Source organism: Geotrypetes seraphini, chromosome 1, assembly GCF_902459505.1.
Source record: "Geotrypetes seraphini chromosome 1, aGeoSer1.1, whole genome shotgun sequence".
In the NCBI taxonomy this organism is placed as follows: Eukaryota; Metazoa; Chordata; class Amphibia; order Gymnophiona; family Dermophiidae; genus Geotrypetes; species Geotrypetes seraphini.
This window is the reverse complement of record NC_047084.1, coordinates 27836477-27861272: the sequence shown is the minus strand read 5'-3', so window position 1 is coordinate 27861272 and position 24796 is coordinate 27836477. Positions and strand designations below refer to the sequence as shown.

Below are 24796 nucleotides of genomic sequence, written 5' to 3'. Positions count from 1 at the left end.
AAAAGTTTGATACAATGTAAATCACCCTGGAAATTCCTAGACTCATATGTTCAATCTATTTCATAGACACTCCTCTCTTCTTCTTCTTCTTTTTCTTTACCTTCATCTTTTTCCTCATTTTATTCTTTTTCTTTCTTCCTTCAATTTCTCTTTCCTCTTATCTTTTCCTTTATTATCTTTTCATGAACAGTCCTAGTACTTTAGATCTTTTAAAACGATTCAATTCTACATTGCACAATGTAACTGAATATTTGTTATACTAAATGTTTTGTTTTATTTTATGATACCCTGTACTTGAACTGTTTCTTATATTTTTTCAAAAAACTCAATAAAAAATATTGAACTTAATCATTGTACTGCTGATTTTGGCTCTTTTGACTAATGAGTTTGCCTACCGCTGCACTAGAATAGATGACTATATGGGGATGACTGGTAGGGTGGCCGACCTCCGCAAGACTAATTTGAATGCAAAGTCGATTGAACATTGATTGCCGTTTTAAAATCGGACAATTAATCGGCCCACAGCATCTTAACAACTATTTTTAGTGTATCTGGACCTAGGTTCTTATCTTGATAATAACTTTTCATGCTGAACCGTTAGGGTACTCTGACCCAGATGCACTAAAAGCATTCTTAAAGTCACTGTGGGACTGACAAGTCGCTGTGGGACTGACAAGTTGTCCGATTTCAAAACAGCATAAGAACATAAGAAGCGCCATCTCTGGATCAGACCTTCGGTCCATCTAGTCCGGCGATCCGCACACGTGGAGGCCCTGCCAGGTGTACACCTGGTGTAATTTTTAGTCACCTATATCCTTCTATACCTCCTAAGAACATAAGACATAAGAAGTTGCCTCCGCTGGGTCAGACCAGAGGTCCATCGCACCCAGCAGCCCGCACCAGCCCAGCAGGTCCATGACCTGTCAGGTGTTCCTTGACTTAGCCCTATGATCCCCCTTTTTCTTCTATCTATACTCTTCCTAACCTATCTCTACTTAGCCCTATGATCCCCCTTTTTCTTCTATCTATACTCTTCCTAACCTATCTCTACTTTTATCTGTACCCCTCAATTCCCCCATTGTTCAGGAATTTATCCAATCCTTCTTTGAATCCCTGTAGCGTGCTCTGCCCTATCACAGCCTCCGGGAACGCGTTCCATGTGTCCACCACTCTCTGGGTGAAGAAGAACTTCCTGGCATTGGTTCTAAACTTGTCCCCTTTCAGTTTCTCCGAGTGCCCCCTTGTACTTGTGATTCCCCGTAGTCTGAAGAATCTGTCCCTGTCTACCTTCTCTATGCCTTTCATGATTTTGAAGGTTTCTATCATGTCTTCTCTAAGTCTCCACTTTTCCAGGGAGAAGAGCCCCAGACTTTTTAACCTATCAGTGTATGAAAGGTTTTCCATACCTCTTATCATTTTCGTTGCTCTCCTCTGGACCCTCTCAAGTATCGCCATGTCCTTCTTGAGGTACGGCGACCAATACTGGACACAGTACTCCAGGTGCGGGCGCACCATTGCACGATACAGCGGCATGATGACTTCCTCCGTCCTGGTCGTGATACCCTTCTTAATGATACCCAACATTCTGTTTGCTTTCTTAGAGGCTGTTGCACACTGTGCCGATGATTTCATTGTTGTATCCACCAGCACACCCAAGTCCTTCTCAAGGTTACTTTCCCCTAGCAATGATTCTCCCATTGTGTAGCTGAACATTGGGTTCTTTTTCCCTAGATGCATGACCTTGCATTTCTCTATATTAAAGCGCATTTGCCACTTTTTTGCCCACTCTTCCAGTTTCTTTAGGTCCCTTTGCAAGTCTTCACATTCTTCCACGGTTCTGACCCTGTTGCAGAGTTTGGTGTCATCCGCAAATTTGATAACTTCACACTTCGTCCCCGTTTCCAGGTCGTTTATGAATATATTGAACAACAGCGGTCTCAGCACCGACCCCTGCGGAACACCGCTCTTGACCCACTGCCAGTCCGAGTATTGATGTTCAAACAGCTTCCCATGCAAATGATTTTTGTGGAGGTCTGCTATAATCCCATCTCATCAGTCATTGGAAAAGTGACTTTGACACCTGTGCAGAACCGGCAGGGGTAGCTCTGAAGTAGCCTCCTGCTGCTCTGCTGTTCAGGGCAGGAAGACTTTTTTTTCTTGTTTTTTAATGGGCACAGATGTTGAGTCAATCAGGGCCTTAAGCACTGGGAAGGGGAAAGCTTACCATTTTGGAGAGGTGGGCCTATAGGCAGAAGGGAGTGGGTGTCTCTCCTGCTGTTTTCTTCTATATGAGGTACAGGGCAAGTCAGGGGGACGTGGGGCTGAGGCAGAAGAGAGTGGGTACCCCTTCTGCTGATGATTGTCACGGGGGTTAGGAGTGTGTGGGTGTCCAATGTGGCAGGGAGGTCATGATCTCTGCGTGGGAGATCAGGTGGCCATTATCCTCGCATGGAGTCCAGGTTTCTGAGGCTGGAGGGAATTGGCATCGCTCTTGCCTCTTTTGGGAGGGGGGCTGTCATGGCTGAATATAGCAGACTTGTTAGTAACATGGTTACTGATAGGTCTAGCTAGACCTGTTGGTAATTTTGAGTCATTTGTAGCGGTTGCTAGATTTAGTGTATGCTTAAGCAATGTTAGGGCATCGATCAGGGAGCTCGTTTTAATATTGCATGGAAATCGGAGGCTGCAATGAATGCACAGAAAACCCCGCAGTGAGCCATTGTGGACATTGGTTGGTAAATTACAACTGCCGCTAAACTGGTTCAACTGGTTTAGTAATGATCATTAGACACTTGGTGAGTTTAGTGCATCTGTGCCTCTTTCCATTCTCATGAGCATATTGCAGAGGGAGGAGCCTAAAACCCTGATTAGCTCAAATGCCTAAGGCTTCTTCCCTAGGAGGGACCTTGGGAAGGCTCAAATGTCTAAGGCTCCACCGCTGGGAGGGACTTTAAATATCTGAGCCAATCAGGATCTTTGGTCCCTCTCCGTACATCCCAGAATGCACTGGGAAGGCCCGCCATTCCAAATGGCAGGCCTGCGAACAGAAGGAACCGGGCATCCCTCCTGCTGTCATCGTAATTTAAAGGTAAGGGGAAGATTTGGGAGGAGGCAGCAGGTGGCAGGAGGGAGTGAGCATCTCTCCTGCCAATTTAGGGTAAAGTGGGGAATAGGAAGGGTCGCACAGGGAGTTTTTAATCTATCTTTTTGATGGTTAATTTTTTTGTGTCGATTTTCACACACATTTAGCACATTAAACACAGTCCAGGGATGGACCCTTTTGGGTTAACAAGCTCTCAATTCTATAATGAGCATTGGCCGATGGGAGTTTTGAATACTGAGGATCACCTGCACACCACTATTTACATATTTAAGTTGTGATTTTTCATAGAATAGTTATATACAAAATTTATGAGTGGGTTTCTAATTCCATGTGGCTTGTATAAGAAAGACTTTTTCCTTTCCTAATCAACTAAACTGCAGGACACCCCTAGGCTGGCAGCAGCTCCAGGGCTTTTCCAGCCAGCTCTGGCTCTCGCTGAAGATTTTTTTCCTAACATGGCTCTAGATAGAAAAATAGTGAATACCACTGCCCTAAAAGGATGCATCAGAAAACAACAAAAACTACTGGAGGTACTGACAGGTGGTAGTTCTTCTAAGAGAGCCAGAGCCAAATACAAGCTAGTGTGGCGTCAGCTTTGCAGACAAAAAAATCAAAACCAAAAGTAAATCGAACTTGTGACATCTCTGTTACAAATATAAAGGTTGATTATTAAAGGGTGTTTTCCATTTTGTGACAAAGAGGTGGGAAGCAATTCAGTTTTAGAACATGGGCTAATTCATTTGTTAAAGTGCATTCTTAAATAACAACAAAAATCCCAACCTAAAATACATTTGACTCATTCATTTGGATTTTCCCGTTGATCATCATACTTTCATTTTCGTAGTCTTTAACTAACAGTAGGAATCGTTAGCGCCATCTGCTGGAATTAAGTTGATCCTCATTTCTTTGTGATCTTTTATTGTCAAACTAGTTTTTTAGCACTTTACATTAATGGGTGCTAGAATAGATGTGTCCCTGCTCCCCCTGTCCAGCAGTAGCGCTTACTTTTACTTCCCCCCTCTCCTGCAATAGCCCTTCTCCCTTCCCTGTTCCCTGTCCAGCATCCCTTAGGCCTAGCAGCCTCGGGGCTTTTGCTAGGCCTGTCCGCCTGCATTATCGAAGTGGACAGCCTAGCAAATGCCCCGCGGCTGCTGTCTGCTGGTCCGGGAGTGAGAAGAAGAGGCGTCCCGGCAGCGTAGTCAGAAGGCAGAATGTCAGCCAGCATCTGAGATCGGGGTACGAAATCAGCTGAGGCGGGCACGGAGATTGAAGTGGCATGCGCGCTAAGGGTTTGGTTTTTTTTTTTTAAATTATTATAGCGGATAAGAAAGATTTTAGTGAATTTCACGTAATCATAAAGTTTTCTTGGTTTGTAATGTTACCTTCCTTTGACTTTTACCTATTTCTAATGTCTCCTTCCAACTGTGATGCTTCTATCTGGCACTGACTTTTCAGAAAAGAGCGACTATACAAATCAAATAAGCGAGTTTCCAACCAAATTAGGTTTTTTAAAACTCGTATCGGTTGACAAAAAGTTTAGATTACATTCCCCTCTCCTACTTGGTCCCGCATTCAGCTCCCACACACACAGCTCTACTATCTGCCCCCAAAGAAGGTCACACTCATAGCTTGAAGCGCGACGACGTTACAGTTCTGGAAAAAAGGCGCGAAGCTAGGGAGGGAGATGGGGGAATGCTCTAAAAGCGAAGTGCTCGATGGGACTACGGATTGGAAGAAGATGAGAGACTGTGCTCTAACCAGTGACCTCCGCTAGCCTTTTCCTTTCCGCTGATTCAAGCTAGTCCTACAGCTGATTTTATATGCCAGATTCCTGAGGTCCTGCTTTGCTAGCCTAGTGTGTGGAAGGCAAGGCTGCCAATTTTGATCCTCATTCAAGTAAACTCAAATGCCACTTAAATAGTTATATCGTTTTTGATAAAAGTTCATCGTTTTGCTTTTTTTTTTTTTTTTTGTACAAGTCAGATTTTGTTGCTGTCATGGCCGGTTTTAGACATGATGGGGAGGAGGACAGAAATTAAGGAGGGAATGGACCTCATATCCTGCTTCTCCCTGCCTCTCATCACTCCTTGATTTCCCCAGCTGCCATTATTACCATACATAAAACAACTGTGATGGGATGACATTTTCACATGCAAAACACCAAATATAGAACAAGGGACTGCAAATAGAAATTTGAAGACCAAAAATGAACTGGGAACAGTGGTGTACCAAGGGAGTGGTGGACCGTCCCGGGTGCATAGCACTCTAAAGGGGTGCACAGCCAGCACACTGGGTCCGGAACATCCTGCCCTGGACAATGCCCTACTCTGCTGCTGCTGCTGCTGCTGCTTTCCTCAAACAGCAGCAGCAGCAGTAAACTTTAAATTCAGTCATTGCGGGTCCTTCCTGCACTTCCCCGTAGCTGCCGGTCCACTCCCTCTGATGTCACTTCTTTGTTCCAGTGCAGAGCCAGCAGCCGTGAAGAGGTGCAGCAAGGTCCCGCGATGACTGCAATTAAAAGTTTTACAGCCGCTGCTGCTGGTTCGAGAAGCATACAGCAGCAGTGGGGAGGTAAGGGGACAAGATACTGGATGGCATTGGGATGGAGGGAAAGAGAAAGTAGCAGGATATTGGTATGGAAGGGTGGTGGAGGGAGAGAAAGGGGGCAGATGCTGATTGGTGTACAGGGAAAGCAAGGTTGCTTACCTGTAACAGGTGTTCTTCATAGACAGCAGAGGAATGCAGCCACACTTGTGGTGAAGTCCTCTGACTGAGCCTGAGTGCCGGTGCTCTTCCCTAGTTAGGTAAGCTTTTAGCTTACTGGGCATGTGCAGGAGTCCCTCCACCTACAGTCTATTCTAGTGCTGCCCGATTCAGGGGAAAAATTCGATTCAGCCTATTGAATTGGTTTTCCCGATTCGATTTGATTTTCCTGCCCAAATGGGTGTTTTGTTTTGTTTTTTTTCCCAAACATCCTGGTGGGTTTATTTTATAGCCTCTTCACCCCTTTTATAGCCTCTTTACCCTCCTTGCTTTCTCCTAACCACACTGGCGCTGTGGTGTAAACAAAATACACAAACAAAAATGACTTTTCCTTTCTCTGTTAAATCCTAGCTCACGTTTGCGATCTAACACCAGCTCTGGCAAGATACATGTTTCAAATCTGACATATTGTAATCACAAAACAGAAAATAAAATTAGTTTTTCTACCTTTTATTGTCTGGTCATTATTCAAATCTTGTTGGTCCCAGGCTCTGGTTGTCTTCTGATAACTTGCATTCCAGGGTCTCCTTCTTTCTGCATGCTAACCATCCATCTGCCATCTCTGTCCTCCCCTTCCATTTCCCTTCCCTTCCCCCGGAGGTCTGGCATCTTTCCTTTTTTTCATCTCCATCCACAGATCCACCTTTTCTCAACTGCCCTTTCATCCAGCATCTCTCCCTTTCTTTTCCCAACTACCCTCCTATCCAGTATCTCTATCCCCCTCCACACCATCCCTTGTGTCCAACTTCTCTCCCTTTCTGTTCCTTCCCTCCCTAAATCCCATTGTCCATCATCTCTCTCCCTGTCCTCTATTTTTAGACCCATTATTTCTTCCCCCCCCTCCCCCAAGTTCGGCATATGCACGTCACTTTGAACCCCCCCTTCCCTCCCTCCTTCCGTGTACTTCTACACCAGGGCTCCCCTCCCCTGAAAGTCTGTGTTCCCCCTGAAGGCCTGCACCCCACCCCTAAAGGCCCGCCTGTCCCCCCTGAAGGCCTATGCCACCATCTCTGAAGGCCTATTTCCCCCTTGAAGGCTTGTTCCCCCCTTAAAGGCCTGTCTCCCCCTTGAAGGCCTGCATCCTCCCGAAGGCCTGCCTGCCTGTCCCCCCCCCCCCGAAGGTCTGTCCCCCCTGAAGGTCTGTCCCCCCCCGAAGGCCTGTCCCCCCCCCCTTGAAGGCTTGTCCCCCCTTAAAGGCCTGCATCCCACCCCTGAAGGCCTGTTCCCCCTTGAAGGCCTATCCCCCCTTGAAGGCTTGTCCCCCCCCCTTAAAGGCCTGTGCCACCCCCATCCCAAAGGACTGCTCACCCCCCCCCCCCCCTTGCTGCCAGAAGGACTGTCCATCAGCTAAGAAAATGGAAGATGTGTTAGGTTTTAACTTTCAACTTCCAGGCTGTCAAACTGAGACTGCGGAGATTGGGGTGAAACATAGAAACATGATGGCAGATAAAGGCCAAATGGCCCATCCAGTAACTAATCGTTCTACTGAGATAGAAGAGAGAGGGATGGTCTCCCATTGGAATTGGGTTTAGAAGGTCCAGCAGGAGTGAATACCAGATTTGTCTGGGCCAGCGAGGAGCAATAAGTATGATGTGGGCATTGTCCATGGCAACTTTCTGAAGTACTTTGGAAATGAGAGGAAACAGTGAGAAAGCATAAAGAAGAATGTCTTCCCAATGCATGGAAAAAGCATTCCTTGCTATAGCTTGAGGAACTGGATGAAGAGAGCAAAACTTGCTGCAATTGCCATTTTCCTGGGAAACATAGAGATCCACTGTGGGAGTTCTCCAGTGATAGAATATTTGTTGCAGGATAGAAGGATGGAGAGTCCACTCGTGAGGATCGAGTTTCCTGCTTAGAGAGTCTGCGAAGATACTGTGTTCTCCTGGAATATATACCGCTTGTAGATGGACCCGCAATGTCAGAGCATAGGTCCACAGGTAATATGCTTCTCTGCAGAGAGGAAGAGATCCCGAACCCCTCTGCATGTTGATGTAGAACATCGTTACTTGATTGTCTGTTTGAATAAGAATGTGTTGTTGTAAATCCAAGGACAGAAATCTTGAAGAGCATAATACGCTGCACAGAGTTCCAAGTGATTGATGTGCTGGGATCGTTCGCTTGTTAGCCATTGCCCCTGAGTGTGCAATTGGTCGAGGTGCACTCCCCAGCCCTGATTGGAAGCATCCATCATTATAGTGAGAAGAGGAGGCAGAGGTTGGAAGGGACAGCCCTCATGTAGGGATGGAGAGTTAATCCACCAAAGGAGGGAAGCCTGAATCTTTGCAGGAAGTGGAATCATCCTGGTGAGAGAATGATGTCGTTGATTCCAGTGTAATTTTAGGTGCTACTGTAAAGGTTTTGTGGAGTCTTGCATTCGGCACTAGAGATATTGAGACTGCCATGAGCTCCAAGAGGCATAGAATGGTGCGAGCTGGTAAGGCTGAAGATCGTCTGAAGTGATTTGCCAGCATGATGATGGACTGATGTCTGTCTAGAGCACATGTGCCAAACACAAGGCCCGTGGGCCGAATCCAGCCTGCCTGGTCTTTTTATGTGGCTCGTGGCAATGCTCACAAACTTCCCTTTCTCACAACCTAGCATGTCCTCCCTCCCACGCTGGTCCGACATCACTGTCACACCGGAAAGGAGACAGACCATGGCAGGCAAAAAGCAGGAGGAGAAGCCACATACAACACTCCCGAATTGCTGAGGCTGACAGATTCCTTGGCTAGGCAGTGACATTGGACCGGCACCGGAGGGAAACATATGCCGGGCTGTAAGGAGAGGGGGGACTGGCGCTTGAGGGAAAAGCATGCTGGGCTGTGAGGAGAGAGGGACCAGCGCTGGAGGGAAAGGCAAGCTGGGCTGTGAGGAGAGAGGGACCGGTGCTGGAGGGAAAGGCAAGTTGGGCTGTGAGGTATGCAGGCAGATTGAAAGGCTTAAAATCGATAAATCCCCAGGACCGGATGGCATCCATCTGAGGGTAATCAAGGAACTGAAATGAGCTATAGATGAACTACTCCAACGAATAGCCAATCTGTCAATCAAATCAGGAAGGATTCCAGAAGACTGGAAAGTGGCGAATGTTACGCCGATCCTCAAGAAAGGTTTGAGAGGAGAACCGGAAACTACAGACCAGTGAATCTGACCTCAGTACCAGAAAAGATGGTAGAGGCGCTGATAAAGGACTGCATCATTGATCACCTAGACTGACACAAAGGAAGATCTTGCTTGACGAATTTGCTGCACTTCTTTGATGGAGTAAACAGGCAGATAGATAAGGGTGATCCGGTCGATATTGCATATCTGGATTTTCAGAAGGCATTTGACAAGGTCCCACATCAACAACTACTTCGAAAAATTGCGAGCCTTGGAATCGAGGGTGAAATACTCATGAGGATTAAAAACTGTTTGGCGGATAGGAGTGGGGGTAAATGGACAATATTCGGGCTGTAAAAGTGTCACGAGTGGAGTGCCGCAGGGTTCGGTGCTTGGACCCGTGCTGTTCAACATATTTATAAACGACCTGGAAATTGGTACGACGAGCGAGGTGATTAAATTTGCAGATGATACAGATTGAGAAGAAGCCACTGCTGTTTGTTGATAAGAGCTCTGTGTCAATGATGCCATTGCCGGGGGTGAAGGAGTTAAGCAGCGTTCCAGCATCGGGAGCTTTTGTCTTTTAGCCTGCCGATTCTGCTGGGTTTTTAAACTTCTAACGGCATCGGCGGCAGTTGGCTGCACTCTCCTTGCAGTACCGAGACAGGGCCCTGGTGGAGGGAGCAAGCGGCGAAGCTTGTGGCTCTGCTGCCTTTGTATTTCCAGCACCAAGTGCTGACTAAGAACCACCATCCATCGCAGTTTGTGAGAGAGGGGAAAAAATCTCCTTCTCGGTCCTAGCGCCAACCGTCAAAATCTCTGGTGCTCTGCTTGAAGCAGTGTCTGCTGAATACCGATTTCTTCCCTTTGGTTTTTTTTAAAAAATGTCTAAATGGCTCTTTTCTAACATATAATCATTTTTTCTAACATAAGATCATTTCTTCTCCTGTTTATATTCCCTCTATTCATATACTCTTGAAAATCTTTCTCCTCTCTTCTTATATTTTTAAGCTTTGTAAACCGTGCCGAGCTCCACTTCCGTGGAGATGATGCGGTATATAAACTTAAGGCTTAGTTTAGTTTAGTTTAGTGAAGAAGAAAGTCGCTGTTGTTTCTTTTCTCTCTCTCTTTTTTTTTTTCTTCTAACTAAGGGGATTAAAATAGATTACCGTAAACTAGTATCTCTTCTGTTATTTTTTTTCTCTGTTCTGAGGAAGAAAGGGGAGAGCTGCGACCTGTCAGGAGTAGTCAAATAAAAAACTGTCAAGTTGGGGGGAGGGGCTTTAGGTGTAGGGACTCCTGCTAAAAGCTTACCTAGTTAGGGGAGAGCACTGGCACTCAGGCTCAGTCAGAGGACTTCACCAACAAGTGTGCCTACATATCCCCTGCTTGTCTCCAGAGAAAGGGATAGAAAGACAGAAGGGGAAAGGATACTAGATGGAATTGGGTTGAGGGGAGAGACAAGGGGCAGATGCTGATGGAAGAGAGGTGGATGGAGAGAGAGAAAGGGCAGTCATTGATGTTAGTAGGAAGGTAGAGGGTGAGCCTATGCTGGATGGAAGTGGAGATAGAAGAGAAAAGGGAGCAGATGCTTGATAGAAGTGGGAAGGAGAGAGAGAAAGAGAGGGATCAGATGCAGGGAGGAAGTGAGGAGGAGAGAAAGGGGAGCAGACACTGAATGGAAGTGGAGAGAGAGAGGAGAAGATGCTGGATGGAAGGGGTAGAGAAAGAGGGCACATGATGGAAGGAGGGGATAAATAGCACATGCTGGATAGGGAAAAAAATGATAGAGTTAGTGAAATACTGGAAGGGGTGAGGGAAAGAGGTGGTAAGCTGTAGGTAGCCATAGGGAAAAGGGAAATTGAGGAATGGATAGTAAGAATTTAATCTAGACAGATACAGGATTTGGAATAGAAACAAAGAAACATGATGGCAGATAAAGGACAAATGGCCCATCCAGTCTGAACATCTGCAGTAACCATTATCTCTTCCTCTGTCTAAGAGATTCCACGTGCCTATCACAGGCTTTCTTTAATTCAGACGCAGTCTCTGTCTCCACCACCTCTTCTAGGAGACTGTTCCACACATCTAACACTCTTTCTGTAAAAAAAGTATTTCCTTAGATTATTCCTGAGCCTATCACCTCTTAACTTCATCCTATGCCCTCTCATTCCAGAACTTCTTTTCAAATGAAAGAGACTTGACTCATGTGCATTTACATCACGTAGGTATTTAAATGTCTCTATCATATTTCCCCTTTACCACCTTTCCTCCAAATTATACATATTGAGATCTTTAAGTCTGTCCCCATATGCCTTATGATGAAGACCATGCACCATTTCAGTAGCCTTCCTCTGGACCGACTTCATCCTTTTATATCTTTTTGAAAGTGTGGCCTCCAGAATTGTACACAATATTCTAAATGAGGTCTCACCAGAGTCTTATACAAGTGCATCAATACTTCTTTTCTCCTACTGGCCATATCTCTTCCTATGCACCCTAGCATTCTTCTAGATTTTGCCGTCACCTTTTCAACCTATTTGGCTATCTTAAGATCACATACAATCACACCCAAGTCCAGATCTTCTGTTGTGCATATAAGTTCTTCACTCCCTAAACTGTACCATTCCTTTGGTTTTTTTGCAGCTCAAATGCATGACCTTGCATTTCTTAGCATTAACTTTTAGCTGTCACATTTCAGACCATTCTTCAAGCTTCGCTAGGTCTTTCTTCAAGTTATTCACACCATCTGGGGTTTCTACTCTATTACAGAATTTGGTATCATCTGCAAAGAGGCAAATCTTACCTGACAGCCGTTCAGCAATATCACTTATAAAAATGTTAAAAAGAACAGAACTTTGAGGCACATGACTGGTAACATCCCTTTTCTCAGAGTGATCTCCATTGACCACTACCCTCTGTCGTCTTCCACTCAATCAGTTTCTGACCCAGTCTGCCACTTTGGGGCCCATTTATTAGTGCTATTTGGCTCATTATTCAGTTAAATTGCATGTGCAAATTGGGCACACAATTTTTAGCGCCATTTATAAAATTTGTGGGTATGTGTGATAGGATGCTTAAGAGCTGTTCTGTGTGTAACTTATAGAATATGTATAACCCCGTCACATTTAGGTACCTGTGCTTTGGTTTAACTGCAGATGCCTAAATGTTAGGCATGCCAATACTGGATTACTTGTGTGTTCTATAACAGAACCTTGGTGCCTAGGTTTCTTTATAGAACAGGCAGCTATAATGTGGCCTGCTTGGAGTCACTGAGTTATAGAATTGCCCCTATATTTCACTGGTGTGGAATAACAGAGACTCCCTTCATGTAGCGGCTGCAAATGCTCCTGTACAATTTTTTTAGTTTTATGATTTGTTGATTATATTGCTGCTTAAACTACTGTGTAGGTAAGATAAGCATCAAAGAGTTGCAACACTGCTCATTCCTTTTTTTCTTTCTTGGGCAGCTTGAATAAATCTCACAACTACAGTATGTGCAGGTCAAGACAGATTTATGACTCTCTTTTCCCAAGCTAAAGACTTTCATCTCTCTTATATTATGCATGAAGAGCTCATTAGTTTGTTTTCCTACCTCAGGCTGGAAGTATCCCAGGGAGTGAAAAAAGGAGACAATCATGCAGGAAAATGGAGATGTCACTGATGATAGTGATGAAACAATAGTAGAGAGTTCAGCCTTTGAAAATGATTCAGACGAAGATGAGCTGCATTTGAAAAGGTGATGATGAATTGGAGAATGTTTCTCAGTATTGCAGAGTTCTAGCTGTCCCAATGCAAGTAGCCTTATTCCTTCTGCTTAACAAAGCTGGGGTCCTAGGATTGATAGTATAATGTGACAAATCAGTGGGCATTTCTCATCGAAATGCAGCAAACCCTGTTTTTTTGTAGGGGGGGGTTTAATCTAAAAGGGGAATTTAATTAAATTTCTGAAAAAAAGATATTTCCATAGATTGGATTATGAAAAGTATCGGAATCTGTGTTTATGGACTTTAACTTAGGGATCTTGCATATTTGGGGGCATTGAATAAACTTCCTTTGTCCGAGGACAAGCAGGCAGAATATTCTCACACATACAGTATGTGTGATGTCATACATGGAGCCCCATTAAGGACAGTCAAAAAGTGTATTGTCACTTTAAGTCTTTGGAAAACACCCGTACAGTGCATGCACCGGTGCCTTCCCACCCGTTATGGGCTCACAGGACTATCAGTTCTCAGTTTTCCGCTTAGCTGAGAAGCTGTTCTTTGAAGTTTCTCCAAGAGCTTAAAACTTTCCTACATATTTGTGCCTTTCTGTCTTTTTCTTCATAATTTGTCTGTTTATATTATTTTTTCTTTCATTCCGATGTAAAAGTTTCAGATTTTGACCAATTTTATTTTGTGGGCCTTCGGGCTCTCAACTGTTTTCAGGCCGGGAGCATCAAGCCTTTTTCGGATTGTCATCTATTCAACTTCCTTGGACTATAGGGTCCTTCTATCTTGTGTCTGCAGTCTTCCCCTCGATGTCTAAGCCTCCAAGCAGCTTCAAATGGTGTACCCGATGCCAAAGGACAATTTGGGCTACAGATCCGCATAGTTGGTGTGTCCAGTGCCTTGGCCCTGAGCACCGTGATATTTATTGCCAACTGTGCTCCAAACTGCAGAAGAGGTTGCTTAAGACCAGACAATTACAATATGAAAAACTTTTCAGATCCACTCTGGGTACATCAAAGATGTCTTTAGACTCTGATGTCAACATTCAGTGTCCTGCACTTCCAGCACCAACACCGGTACTGACGGCATCAACAGTCCATGCAACTTTTGATTCATTCAGTGCTGCCTTCCTAAGTGAAAGTTTGCAAAAAAGCTAAGAACCATAAACACCTGTCTTCCTCCAGGCATGCATCAGCTTCATTTGAAGCGTAGATGTACTGAGACCAGGTCACCATCACTACAGTTGGTGTCTCCTCTGAGTCATGCCTCGACATCGAGATCACCATGCCTCGACATCCAAAGATGGCTGTACCACATGTAACATTGATACCAGCTCTGTCTCTGCAGAATCAGCTTTGAGAGCTGTTGCAGAAGGAACTTGTTGAGATGCTTCAGTCGCACATGGTGCAAACACCTGTTATCCCAGGACAAGCAGGCAGCATATTCTCAACATGTGAGTGACGTCATCCACGGAGACCCGTAGCAGACAGCCTCACAAGCAGACTTGCTTGTAGAACTTTCAAAGAGTTTGCGAGTGCTGCACCGCGCATGCGTGAGTGCCTTCCCGCCGAATGTAGGTCGTGCGTTTCCTGTGAGGTACCTCAGTTCTTAGTTTTCTGCGGAACCAAGAAGTCCTGTTTTTCTAAGCTCTGCCGTTTTTTCACTTTTTTTCTTCTTGTACCGCGGCTTTCTTTTTTTTTATTATTCCTTGTGAAGTCACTGTGCAGCGCATCTTTTTTTTTTTTTTAATCTTTATTGATTTTTAATCTAAAACAGTGTCATACAAATGAACAAACAGTAGGTATTACATAAATTACACTAATATTAACATATATATCATTCAAGATTTTAGTTATCCTACATATAATAACATAATATAACAAAATATATAGTATAAATAAAGAATAAAGTTACCCAAATTTCCCCATCAATATTGTCACAAACCCCGTGCTCCTGTAGCCGCAGCAAGCCCCGGGAAAGTGACTAATACTCCAATTCAGCGTGTCCCCTACTACAAAGGGATCCTCCAGGTCTTACTTTAGGCACGCATGCAAGATATTAAGGTTCCAGTCAGAATGTGCAAAACAAAAATAGCTTTATTTCAGCAGTGTTCAAATAATTCCAAAACAACACAGGCTTCAGCCTTGCAGTTCAGTATACACTCCTAGTACATGGATTTATAACAAAAGTTTCATCATAAGGCATTCCAGAAGGCACAAGCTGGAGTAGCCCTGCATTACATATAGTCCCCTGCTTCTGGACTTATAATCAGGTGAGTCACAGTCCTCTTCATCAGAACAGCAGTGCCTTAAGCAAATACTCATTTATTCAAACAGTTCATTTACACACAAAAATCATTGCTCCTGCACCAGCCCTCAGAAGCATGCCTACGTTTTCTTCCCTCTCTGTAACGTGGCTCCGGGAATTAAGCACAGCTGTGAGAGAAGGTAACGTTCTGGCTCAGCTTGGCAACCAGCCAAGGAGAACAAACCCTTATACAATTAAACACGCTTCAGTGCTTTATAGAAAGCCTCTAAGTTAGACTTTCCAGGAGAGTTTCTAAATCTGCTACAGATAGTCTTCAGGAACATTAGCAGTGCAGAGGAATAAGCAGTAGGAAAAATCCAAGTTTAAAACTTACTGGATTTCCATGGGCAATGGCTGGGTTTCAGTGCCTGCCTGGCTTGCCTGTATCTCCATTGCTTCTTCCTCTGGCTGCTCCCAAGGCTTCCTAGTAAGAGACCAATCATCTGCCTCTGCCATAGTCCAATCTGAGAGAGACTGGCTCTCTCCAGCGTCCCACTCTCCTGAGTGCTTCCCTCCTGTGGGTCCCGTGTGCCTTGACTCCCTCGGCTGCTCACTTCGCTCTGTTCTCAGAAGCCTCATTATATCCAGTGGATAACCACTCCCCCTCTGAGAAGGTGGGGGAAGGGTTTTCCACACACTGGCTTGTTTCCTGTTTTCACGGACAGGTTTCTCTTTAGCCCTGATCTTAACTGGCTGTTCAAACTGCCTGAGATTTCTGACAATGGCAGGATAGGGTCTGCATAGAGTGTAACTTTTCTTCCCCAACCTATCCTGCCCTGTTTCTTCTAGCTCCATCTCACTATCGGAGCAGGAGTCAGCTTGATCAATTAATTGGTCGGTCACCTGATCAGCTCTCCTGCATCTAGGTGCCTTGAGTATTCTCCTGCTCACTGGAGCAAAACCTGGAACGGATTCGGGTTTATTATGGGAAAGACCCGAAATGGACCTGGGTTTGTCACAATATTTATTCCCCTCCCTCCACCACCCCCACCCCACATGGATGTGTAAAGGTACATGAACAAAAGGAAAGATAAGATACAGGCTTTAGTGGCAGATCCACCTTTTACAGTATTCCATCATGACAAGGTGGTCCTCCGTACTCATCCAAAATTCTTACCTAAAGTGGTTTCAGAATTTCATCTCAATCATTCCATTGTTCTTCAAGTGATTTTTTTCCAAAGCCTCATCCTCATCCTGGAGAAATAGCGCTTCATACTCTGGACTGTAAATGTGCTTTGGCTTTCTACTTGTAATGCACTTAACCTCACAGAACTGCTCCTCAACTTTTCATGCTCAGAGCATAGCAGCTACTCCAATATGACCGCTAGCGGTGTTAGACATAACTGGGGACTGCAAAGCTAGCGTCATATTGGAGTAGCTGCTATGCTCTGAGCTTTTCTCCTACGGAGTGATTTTCTCCTGCTTCCAAGCTTCAGGATCATGTTTAAATTTATTGAGAAGTTATGAAGACAGCATTTTTCAGATAAATGACTTTACTGAAAAAATTGAGAATTGAAATTGACTGTGATTTTTTGAAAATGATTGCTGAATTGCGTCTTCTGGTCTCTGTCTGCTGGATGTGTCTGCTGGTCTCAAGTGATAATTGAAACTAGCTTGTCTATGTAGGTTGCTGTTTTGATAGCCCCTATTAGACACTGAGGTCTTTTCTCCCTTTTAGCTAAGATAAGTTACGTTATCCTAAATATTTTGAGGGTGTTCTCTTGTGGATATTGATTGATTTGACATCCTTTCTTGTTTCTACCTATTTTTGTTTCCATATCACATACATAAAGTCTTGTTTCCCTGCGATTACCACATATAACATAGACATATCTAACAGAATACCGCAGTCGTACATGACAGTAATAGTGTTAGTGGAGTGCAACTAGGGCAACTGACCCCTGGTCAGAAAGAGCCCTAAGCCAGCTGGAAGCTAAAGAAGCACTGCCTAGGCTTTGCAGTCCCCAGTTATGTCTAACACCAGCTCTAGCAGGATGCATATTTCAAATCTGATATATTCTAATCACAAAACAGAAATAAAATTATTTTTTTTCTACCATTTGTCATCTCTGGTTTCTGCTTTCATCTTCTTTTCATTCTCTTCCTTCCAGCGTCTGCCCCTTCCTTCCACTGTCTGCCCTCTCTCCCTTCCATGTGGTATTTGCCTTCTTTCTATGCCCCTCTTCCCTTTCTATCCAGCCTGCGCCCCCTCTCCTTTTTACATGATTCATTCCAGTTTCACTGCTCTCTTCATTTTTATCTCTCATACACCAGATCTAGCATCTTTGTTCCTCTCTCCTTATTTCTCTGCTGACCCCCTTCCCAACATTAGTATCTCTCTACTTTCTCATTCCTGTCTCTTCCCTTTCCCTCATCTGATCTCTCTATTCCACCCTGACCCCTTCTCCTCTTCTAATCTCCCTGCCAGCTGTTTCCTTCCGTTTTTCCTCCTCCTCTGGCCAGCAGTATCCCTTCTCACTTCCCTCTTCCCCCTATCCAACAGTAACTCTCTTCCCTTCCCTTTCCCCCTCCCCTCCCAGCAGCATCTCTCCTTCTCCCTCCCTCCAGATCCAGTAGCAGCTTTCCCTTTATCCAGCAGCTTCCCAGCCTCCAACAGTGACTTCCTCCCCTTCCCTCCTCTCCCCTCCCAGCAGCTCTCAGTACTTGCCTGCAGCAGTGATTCACTTAGGCAGCCTTGGGCCCTTTGATGGGTCGCGCCACCTCTGAGGAAAGAGGAAGTTGCATCATCAGAGGCGGGCCGCGACTCAGCAAAAGCCCCAAGGCTACCGAAGTGAATCGCTGCTGCAGGCAAGTACTGAGAGCTACTGGGAGGGGAGCGGAGGGGAGGAAGCTACTGTTGGAGGCCCTCGCCAGCCCTGCATGGACCAGCAGGAATTTTCTGCGGACTGACACCGCGGATCGGTGGTTGAAGAACACTGTTCTAAGATGTTCTTCAGGCATTGGTTGAGTGGTAGGTATCTTGAGAAAACACTGGAACATGTTAACACTTCATCCTGTATTTGCAGATATGCACCTTCGAGTAGTTTACAGCAGAAATAACAATTTGAAAGTGATATTGTCTGATAGTACTGCTGTTTTCAAACAAGATCAGTGTGAGCTCATCACAACTGAAGTAACAACTTAAAATCTGTGAGATTACTTTAGAGTTACATTTACAATTAGTTTATTTGATCTGACACTAATAGAATTCCTATGAACATTGGAGCAACGTCGGAGCATTTAGCGCTCCAGGCTGCAGTAGAAACCTCTAACATGGCTTTGTAAAAGAGGGCCTTAGGGCCTGCTTTACAAAGCCACGGTAATGGCCCCAAAGCCCATAGAGATTTAAAGGGCTTCGGGGCTGCATGCCATGCAGCAGCCGCTAGCGCGGCTTTGTAAAATAGACAGTTAATGTTGAAAATCAGTGCTAAGATCCTAATTATTTTCACCATCCTAAATCTGCCCCTTGTTGCCATCCACTTTTTATGCTCTAAATTTAGGAGTTTAGTGAAAATTTGTGTTTAAATGCAGGCTGTAGCCCTAGTAAATTTTCAGAGGCCAAATAGATCTCAAATTTAGGACCCTAAATCCTTTGAATATCAGGCCTGTGTGCTGTTTAAATGTTTTTAGAAATCATTGCACCAAGTTTTTGTTTTGCTCAGCCAGGATTTGGACTCGCATGCAATGTTGACACAGTGATGTTAGCGGAGTGATGCATAAGAGGTGTCATCATTCAGATGGGACATTAAACTGAAGTCATGTTTAATCTACTGATGTTAAAGTAAGCAAATTATTTGTAAAAATGGTCTTTGATTAGCAGTGGGATTACAGTTTTTGGGAAAGACTAATACTGGTAATACCTCAGAAAAATATATTGTTCTGTCTTATATGTTTCTTTTTATTTCTTTTAAAAGGCTGCTTTTTGTTTGCAAGGAAGCATCTTTTACATCTCTGACTAATTCTGTCTGTAGAGCAAGTGGAAGGCAATCAGGTAAGGTTACTTTGACTTTCTTGTAAATGCTACAATCATGTTCCAAAGATATGATGTATATGCAGTAATTGTAGGTTCATATTAGACACATAGAAACATGATGGCAGATAAAGGCCAAATGGCTCATCTAGTCTGCCCATCCACAGTAACCATTATCTCTTTCTCTCTCCGAGAGATCCCACGTGCCTATCCCAGGCCCTTTTGAATTCAGACACAATCTCTGTCTCCACCACCTCTTCCGGGAGACTGTTCCATGCATCTATAACCTTTTCTGTAAAAAAGTATTTCCTTAGATTACTCTGGAGCCTATCACCTCTTAACTTTATCCTATGCCCTCTCGTTGCAGAGTTTCCTTTCAAATTAGAGACTCGACTCATGTGCATTTACATTACGTAGGTATTTAAACGTCTCTTAAGAACAAAAACAAAAATAACAGTTAATTCAAAAATCTAAGAAAAAATGTTATTTGCCAAGTGGTGGAAGTACCCACTGAAAACCATTTACTCAAAAGTGGGATATATGAGGCAAACATGATTATTTTTGTTACATAGGATTTTTTGGACCCCGGTTCGATTAAATAAAATAGATAGTTCTAAGTCTAATAGATGCTGGCATTGTCATATTGATATAGGGACTTTGGATCATCTGCTATATTTTTGTCCGTTTATATTTATATTTTCAAAGTCAATTTGGGGACAAATAAATTTAGTTTTGGATTTGAACGTTCCACTATCATATTAGGCTATAATTTGTGGAACGATATTACATGTGAAACCCACTCTAGATAAATATAAAAGTCGTCTATTTATGATCATGACAGGTATAGCCATTCAATTGATAACGAGTAACTGGAAGAACCATGACAGAATAAGTTATACTTTTTGGTGGGTGAACGTGTGCACCACTTACAGATATGAAAGAATTAATGCAGAGTGTAGGGGATTTAGTGGTGTATTTAATAAAGTTTGGAGCCCATTTTTCTAAATTTGTAAAATTATAATAATGTATATTTATCTTATCTTTCCTTTTGTTCATTCACCTTTACACATCCATGGGGGGTGGGGGGTTGGAGGGAGGGGAATAAATATTGATAGTAACATTTGGGTAACTTTATTCTTCATTTATACTATATATTATGTTATATTATGTTAATGTTATATATAGGAAAACTGAAAATCTTGAATGATATATGTTACCTGTGCAGATATTAGTGTAATGTATGCAATACCTACTGTTTGTTCATTTGTATGACACTGTTTTAGATAAAAAATCAATAAAGATAAAAAAAAAAAAAGTGGAGAAAAAGTGGAGACCATCAATAATATGCAGACGGCAACCCAATGAGTTTTTAAGCCATTCTTATTCTGTATCATGGGCAAAAAAGAATGGCTTAAAAACTCATTGGGTTGCCGTCTGCATATTATTGATGGTTGAGGCTTTTTCTCCAGTCAAGTAGAGCAGGTCTCATCCAAGGCAAGACAGATCCTAGGTTGCATACACAGGGGTTTCGTCAGCCGTAAGCCGGAAGTCATTAAGCCATTGTATAGATCCATGGTGAGGCCCCACCTGGAATACTGTGTGCAATTCTGGAGGCCACATTATCGCAAATATGTGCTGAGATTGGAGTCGGTTCAGAGAATGGCCACCCGGATGGTCTCAGGACTCAAAGATCTCCCATACTAAGAACGGTTAGACAAACTGCAGCTATACTCGCTCGAGGAGCGCAGAGAGAGGGGGGGACATGATCGAGACGTTCATGTATCTCACGGACCGCATCGAAGTGGAAGAAGATATCTTCTTTTTCAAGGGACCCACGGCAACAAGAGGACATCCATGGAAAATCAGAGGCGGGAAACTACGAGGTGACACCAGGAAATTCTTTTTCACTGAAAGGGTGGTTGATCGTTGGAATAGTCTTCCACTGCAGGTGATTGAGGCCAGCAGCGTGCCTGATTTTAAGGCCAAATGGGATCGACACGTGGGTTCTATTCACTAAGCAAGGGGAGGGGAGGGTCATTGGGGTGGGCAGACTAGATGGGCCGTGGCCCTTATCTGCCGTCTATTTCTATGTATGTCTATGTAAAAACTCATTGGGTTGCCATCTGCATATTATTGATGGTTGAGGCTTTTTCTCAACTTTTGAGCAAATGGTTTTCAGTGGGTACTTCCACCACTTGGCGAATAACATTTTTTCTTAGATTTTTTATTTAAACGTCTCTATCAAATCTCCCCTCTCCCGCCTTTCCTCCAAAGTATACAGATTGAGATCTTTAAATCTGTCCCTATATGCCTTATGATGAAGACCATATACCATTTTAGTAGCCATCCTTTGAACCGACTCCATCCTTTTTATATCTTTTTAAAGATGCGGTCTCCAGAATTGTTCACAATATTCTAAATGAGGTCTCACCAAAGTCTTATACAGGGGCATCAATACCTCCTTTTTCCTACTAGCCATACCTCTCCCTTTGCAACATAGCATCCTTCTAGCTTTCGCCATCACCTTTTCAACCTGTTTGGCCACCTTAAGATCATCAAATACAATCACATCCAAGTCCCGCTCTTCTGTCGTGCACAGTCACTTAATCCTCCACTGCCCCAGGGACAGATAGGGAAGATGCTTGCAGTACCTGTATGTAAACCACTTTGAATGAGGTTATATAACTACAAAAAGGTGGTATGCAAGTCTCAATCCCTTTTACATAAGCTCTTCACTCCCTAATCTGTGGGGGTAAATGGACAATACTCAGAGTGCCGCAGGGCTCAGTGCTTGGACCCGTGCTCTTCAACATCTTCTTAAACGATCTGGACATAGGTACGACGAGCGAGGTGATAAAATTTGCGGACAATACGAAGTTATTCAGAGTAGTGAAGATGCAGGGGGATTGCAAAGATCTACAACGTGACATAATCAGGCTCGAGGAATGGGTTGCGACATGGCAGATGAGGTTCAACGTGGACAAGTGTAAAGTGATGCATGTTGGTAACAAAAATCTCATGCACAAATAGAGGATGTCCAGGGCGGTACTTGGAGAGACCTCCCAGGAAAGGGACTTGGGAGTTCTGATCGACAAGTTGATGAAGCCGTCCGCGCAATGTGCGGCGGTGGCGAATAGGGCGAACTGAATGCTAGGAATAATAAAGAAGGGGATCATGAACAGATCGGAGAAGGTTACAGGGCCATGGTGCACCCTCACCTGGAGTACTACGTCCAGCACTGGTCACCGTACATGAAGAAGGACACAGTACTACTCGAAAGAGTCCAGAGAAGAGCGACTAAGATGGTTAAGGGGTTAGGGGTTAAGGGATTTGCTGCCGTACAGCGAAAGATTAGAGAAACTGGGCCTCTTCTCCCTTGAACAGAGGAGATTGAGAGGGGACATGATCGAAACATTCAAGGTACTGAAGGGGATAGACTTAGTAGATAAGGACAGGTTGTTCACCCTCTCCAATGTAGGGAGAACGAGAGGGAATTCTCTAAAGTTGAAAGGGGATAGATTTCGTACAAACGTAAGAAAGTTCTTCTTCACCCAGAGAGTGGTAGAAAACTGGAACACTCTTCCGGAGTTTGTCATAGGGGAACACACCCTCCAGGGATTCAAGACAAAGTTATACAAGTTCCTTCTGAACAAGGATGTACGCTGGTAGGGCTAGTGTCAGTTAGGGCGCTGGTCTTTCACCAGAGGGCCACCGCATGAGTGGACTGCTGGGCATGATCCAGCAGCGGCAATTCTTATGTTCTGTTCCTTCGGGTTTTTGCAGCTCAAATACATAACCTTGCATTTCTTAGCATTAAATTTTAGCTGCCAAATTTCAGACCATTCTTCAAGCTTCGCCAGGCCTTTCTTCATGTTATTCACATCATTCGGCGTGTTTACTCTAGTGCAGATTTTCGTATCATCCGCAAAGAGGCAAATCTTACCGACAACCCTTCAGCAATATCGTTTATAAACATGCTAAGAACAGGCCCAAGAACAGAACCGTGAGGCACACCACTGGTTACATCCCTTTCCTTAGACGATCTCCATTGATCACTACCCTCTGTCGCCTTCCACGCAACCAGTTCTTGACCCATCCCAAGGGCATTCAGTTTAGACGTCTGTGTGGAACACTGTCAAAGGCTTTGCTAAAATCTAAATACACCACATCTAGCGCACATCCTCTACCCATTAGAACAGTGTTTATCCCAGGACAAGCAGGCAGCCTGTACTCACATATGGGTGACGTCACCGATGGAGCCCAGATGCGGACAGCCTCGCAAGCAGATTTGCTTGTAGAAACGTAGAAGTTTCGAGTCAGCCACACCGTGCGAGTGCCTTCCCGCTCAGCGCAGGGCGAGTTTCCTCAGTTCTCAGTTTTCCACGGAGCCGAGAAGTCCGTCTTTGACTCTCTGTGTTTAACTTTGTTACTTCATGCTTGCTGTGCTCTTTTATTTATTTCTACTTTAAAAAAAAAAAAAAAAATCTTATTTTATTTTCTTCCGTTCGACTAGCAGGGCAGGCCGCTCGGCCGCAGCCTGCGGGCTTCGACTTCGCTGCGGCTTTTTTTCCTCCTATGTCCCGGCCAGCAACAGACTTCAAGAAGTGTAGCCATTGCCAGCGTGCGATTTCCCTCACGGACCCACACCGTTGGTGCCTCAAGTGCCTTGGGCCGGTCCATCAACTGAAGTCGTGCGAGTGCTGTGCTACTCTTCAACCTCAAGCCCTTAAACGTTGTCGGATTTTAGTGGAGAAGCTTTTCGGGATGGACCCTTCAGCTACACCCTCGACTTCAAAAGCGGCCTCGGTTCCACCTTCTACCGAGGGTCCTCCTGCCTCCACGACTCCGACTTCGAGCCTCATCAGACCTTCCTCGTTTGCAGCGGCTCTTTCCTCGAGTACATCTGCTGTATCTTCCCCTGCATCCTCAGGTCAGATCGCTCAGCAGAAAGTTCCAGTGGTGGTCCTCGAGCATGCCAAGACTTCTAAGTCAAAACACATTTCCACTGCCACTTTGGAACCTCCAGCCGTAGCAGGTGGTCCGGTTTCAGACGCGGATCCATCCTTGCTGGCTTCATTCCAGACTATATTAGAGTAGCAATTTGTTCAGTTCCTAACCAAAATGGGACTGAAGCTGGCTACTCTAATCCAGCCTGGGCATTCTGCAGACTCCCGCAAGGTCGAGCCTCTTCCTATGCCACAGGCTGAAACTTCACACTCTATGCAGGGAGCAGAGTCTCTGTGAGTGTCTGGTCTGGCATCTATGCACTCGAAGCAAGGAGTAGATTCTTTGAAGGTACCTCGACAGGAATCCTCACACTCCATACAAGGAGCAGAGTCTTTGGGATTCCTCGAGATTCCTCCACCAAGCCTCCTGAGCTTCAATCCACAGCTTCTAGCCCTATCCATTCCTTGGTAGCAACGTCTGCTTCCATCTCTGGAGCGAAGTCTCCTCGATCCTCGAGATCTGCTTCAAAGCATCACTCTCGTCATCAATCGAGGCCTTCCTCGAGGCATAACTCCAGGCATAGCTCTTCTTCCAAAGAGCATCCTTCTTCAACTAAGCCTCAATCTACACCTTCCAGCTCTACTAGACCACCGACTCCTTGATCGAGGTCTCTGCTTCCAGACCTCGAGGACTCAATGGATTCTATTGCTTCGTCCAAGTCTCCTTATTCTTTTGTTGACTATTTTCCTGCCAAAGCTTCATCTTTGACCCATGCTGCCTCAAGGTCCTCGAGTCCCTCTCGAGGCAAGGCATTAGCAGATCAGCTATCTTTATCTTCTTTTCTTCATCAGATGGCTGCTGACTTGGACCTTCAATTGGATGTTGGTTCTA

The 24796-nt window shown here is 44.6% G+C and overlaps 2 protein-coding genes across 2 annotated transcripts in view; one reads left to right on the top strand and one right to left on the bottom strand.

Moving 5' to 3' along the window:
- HMGCR (3-hydroxy-3-methylglutaryl-CoA reductase) overlaps positions 1 to 15433 on the bottom strand; it is a 145594-nt gene extending 130161 nt beyond the window's left edge. The window contains exon 1 of the mRNA XM_033929298.1: positions 15323 to 15433. The gene's annotated coding sequence lies outside the window, so the exon portion shown is untranslated. The remainder of the gene's footprint in view (positions 1 to 15322) is intronic.
- The window catches only part of ANKRD31 (ankyrin repeat domain 31), an 85388-nt gene continuing 64762 nt past the window's right edge, over positions 4171 to 24796 (top strand). The window contains exons 1-3 of the mRNA XM_033957546.1: positions 4171 to 4392; positions 12569 to 12707; positions 18903 to 18979. Coding sequence (XP_033813437.1) covers positions 12607 to 12707; positions 18903 to 18979 — 178 coding nt within the window. The 5' untranslated portion in view covers positions 4171 to 4392; positions 12569 to 12606. The remainder of the gene's footprint in view (positions 4393 to 12568; positions 12708 to 18902; positions 18980 to 24796) is intronic.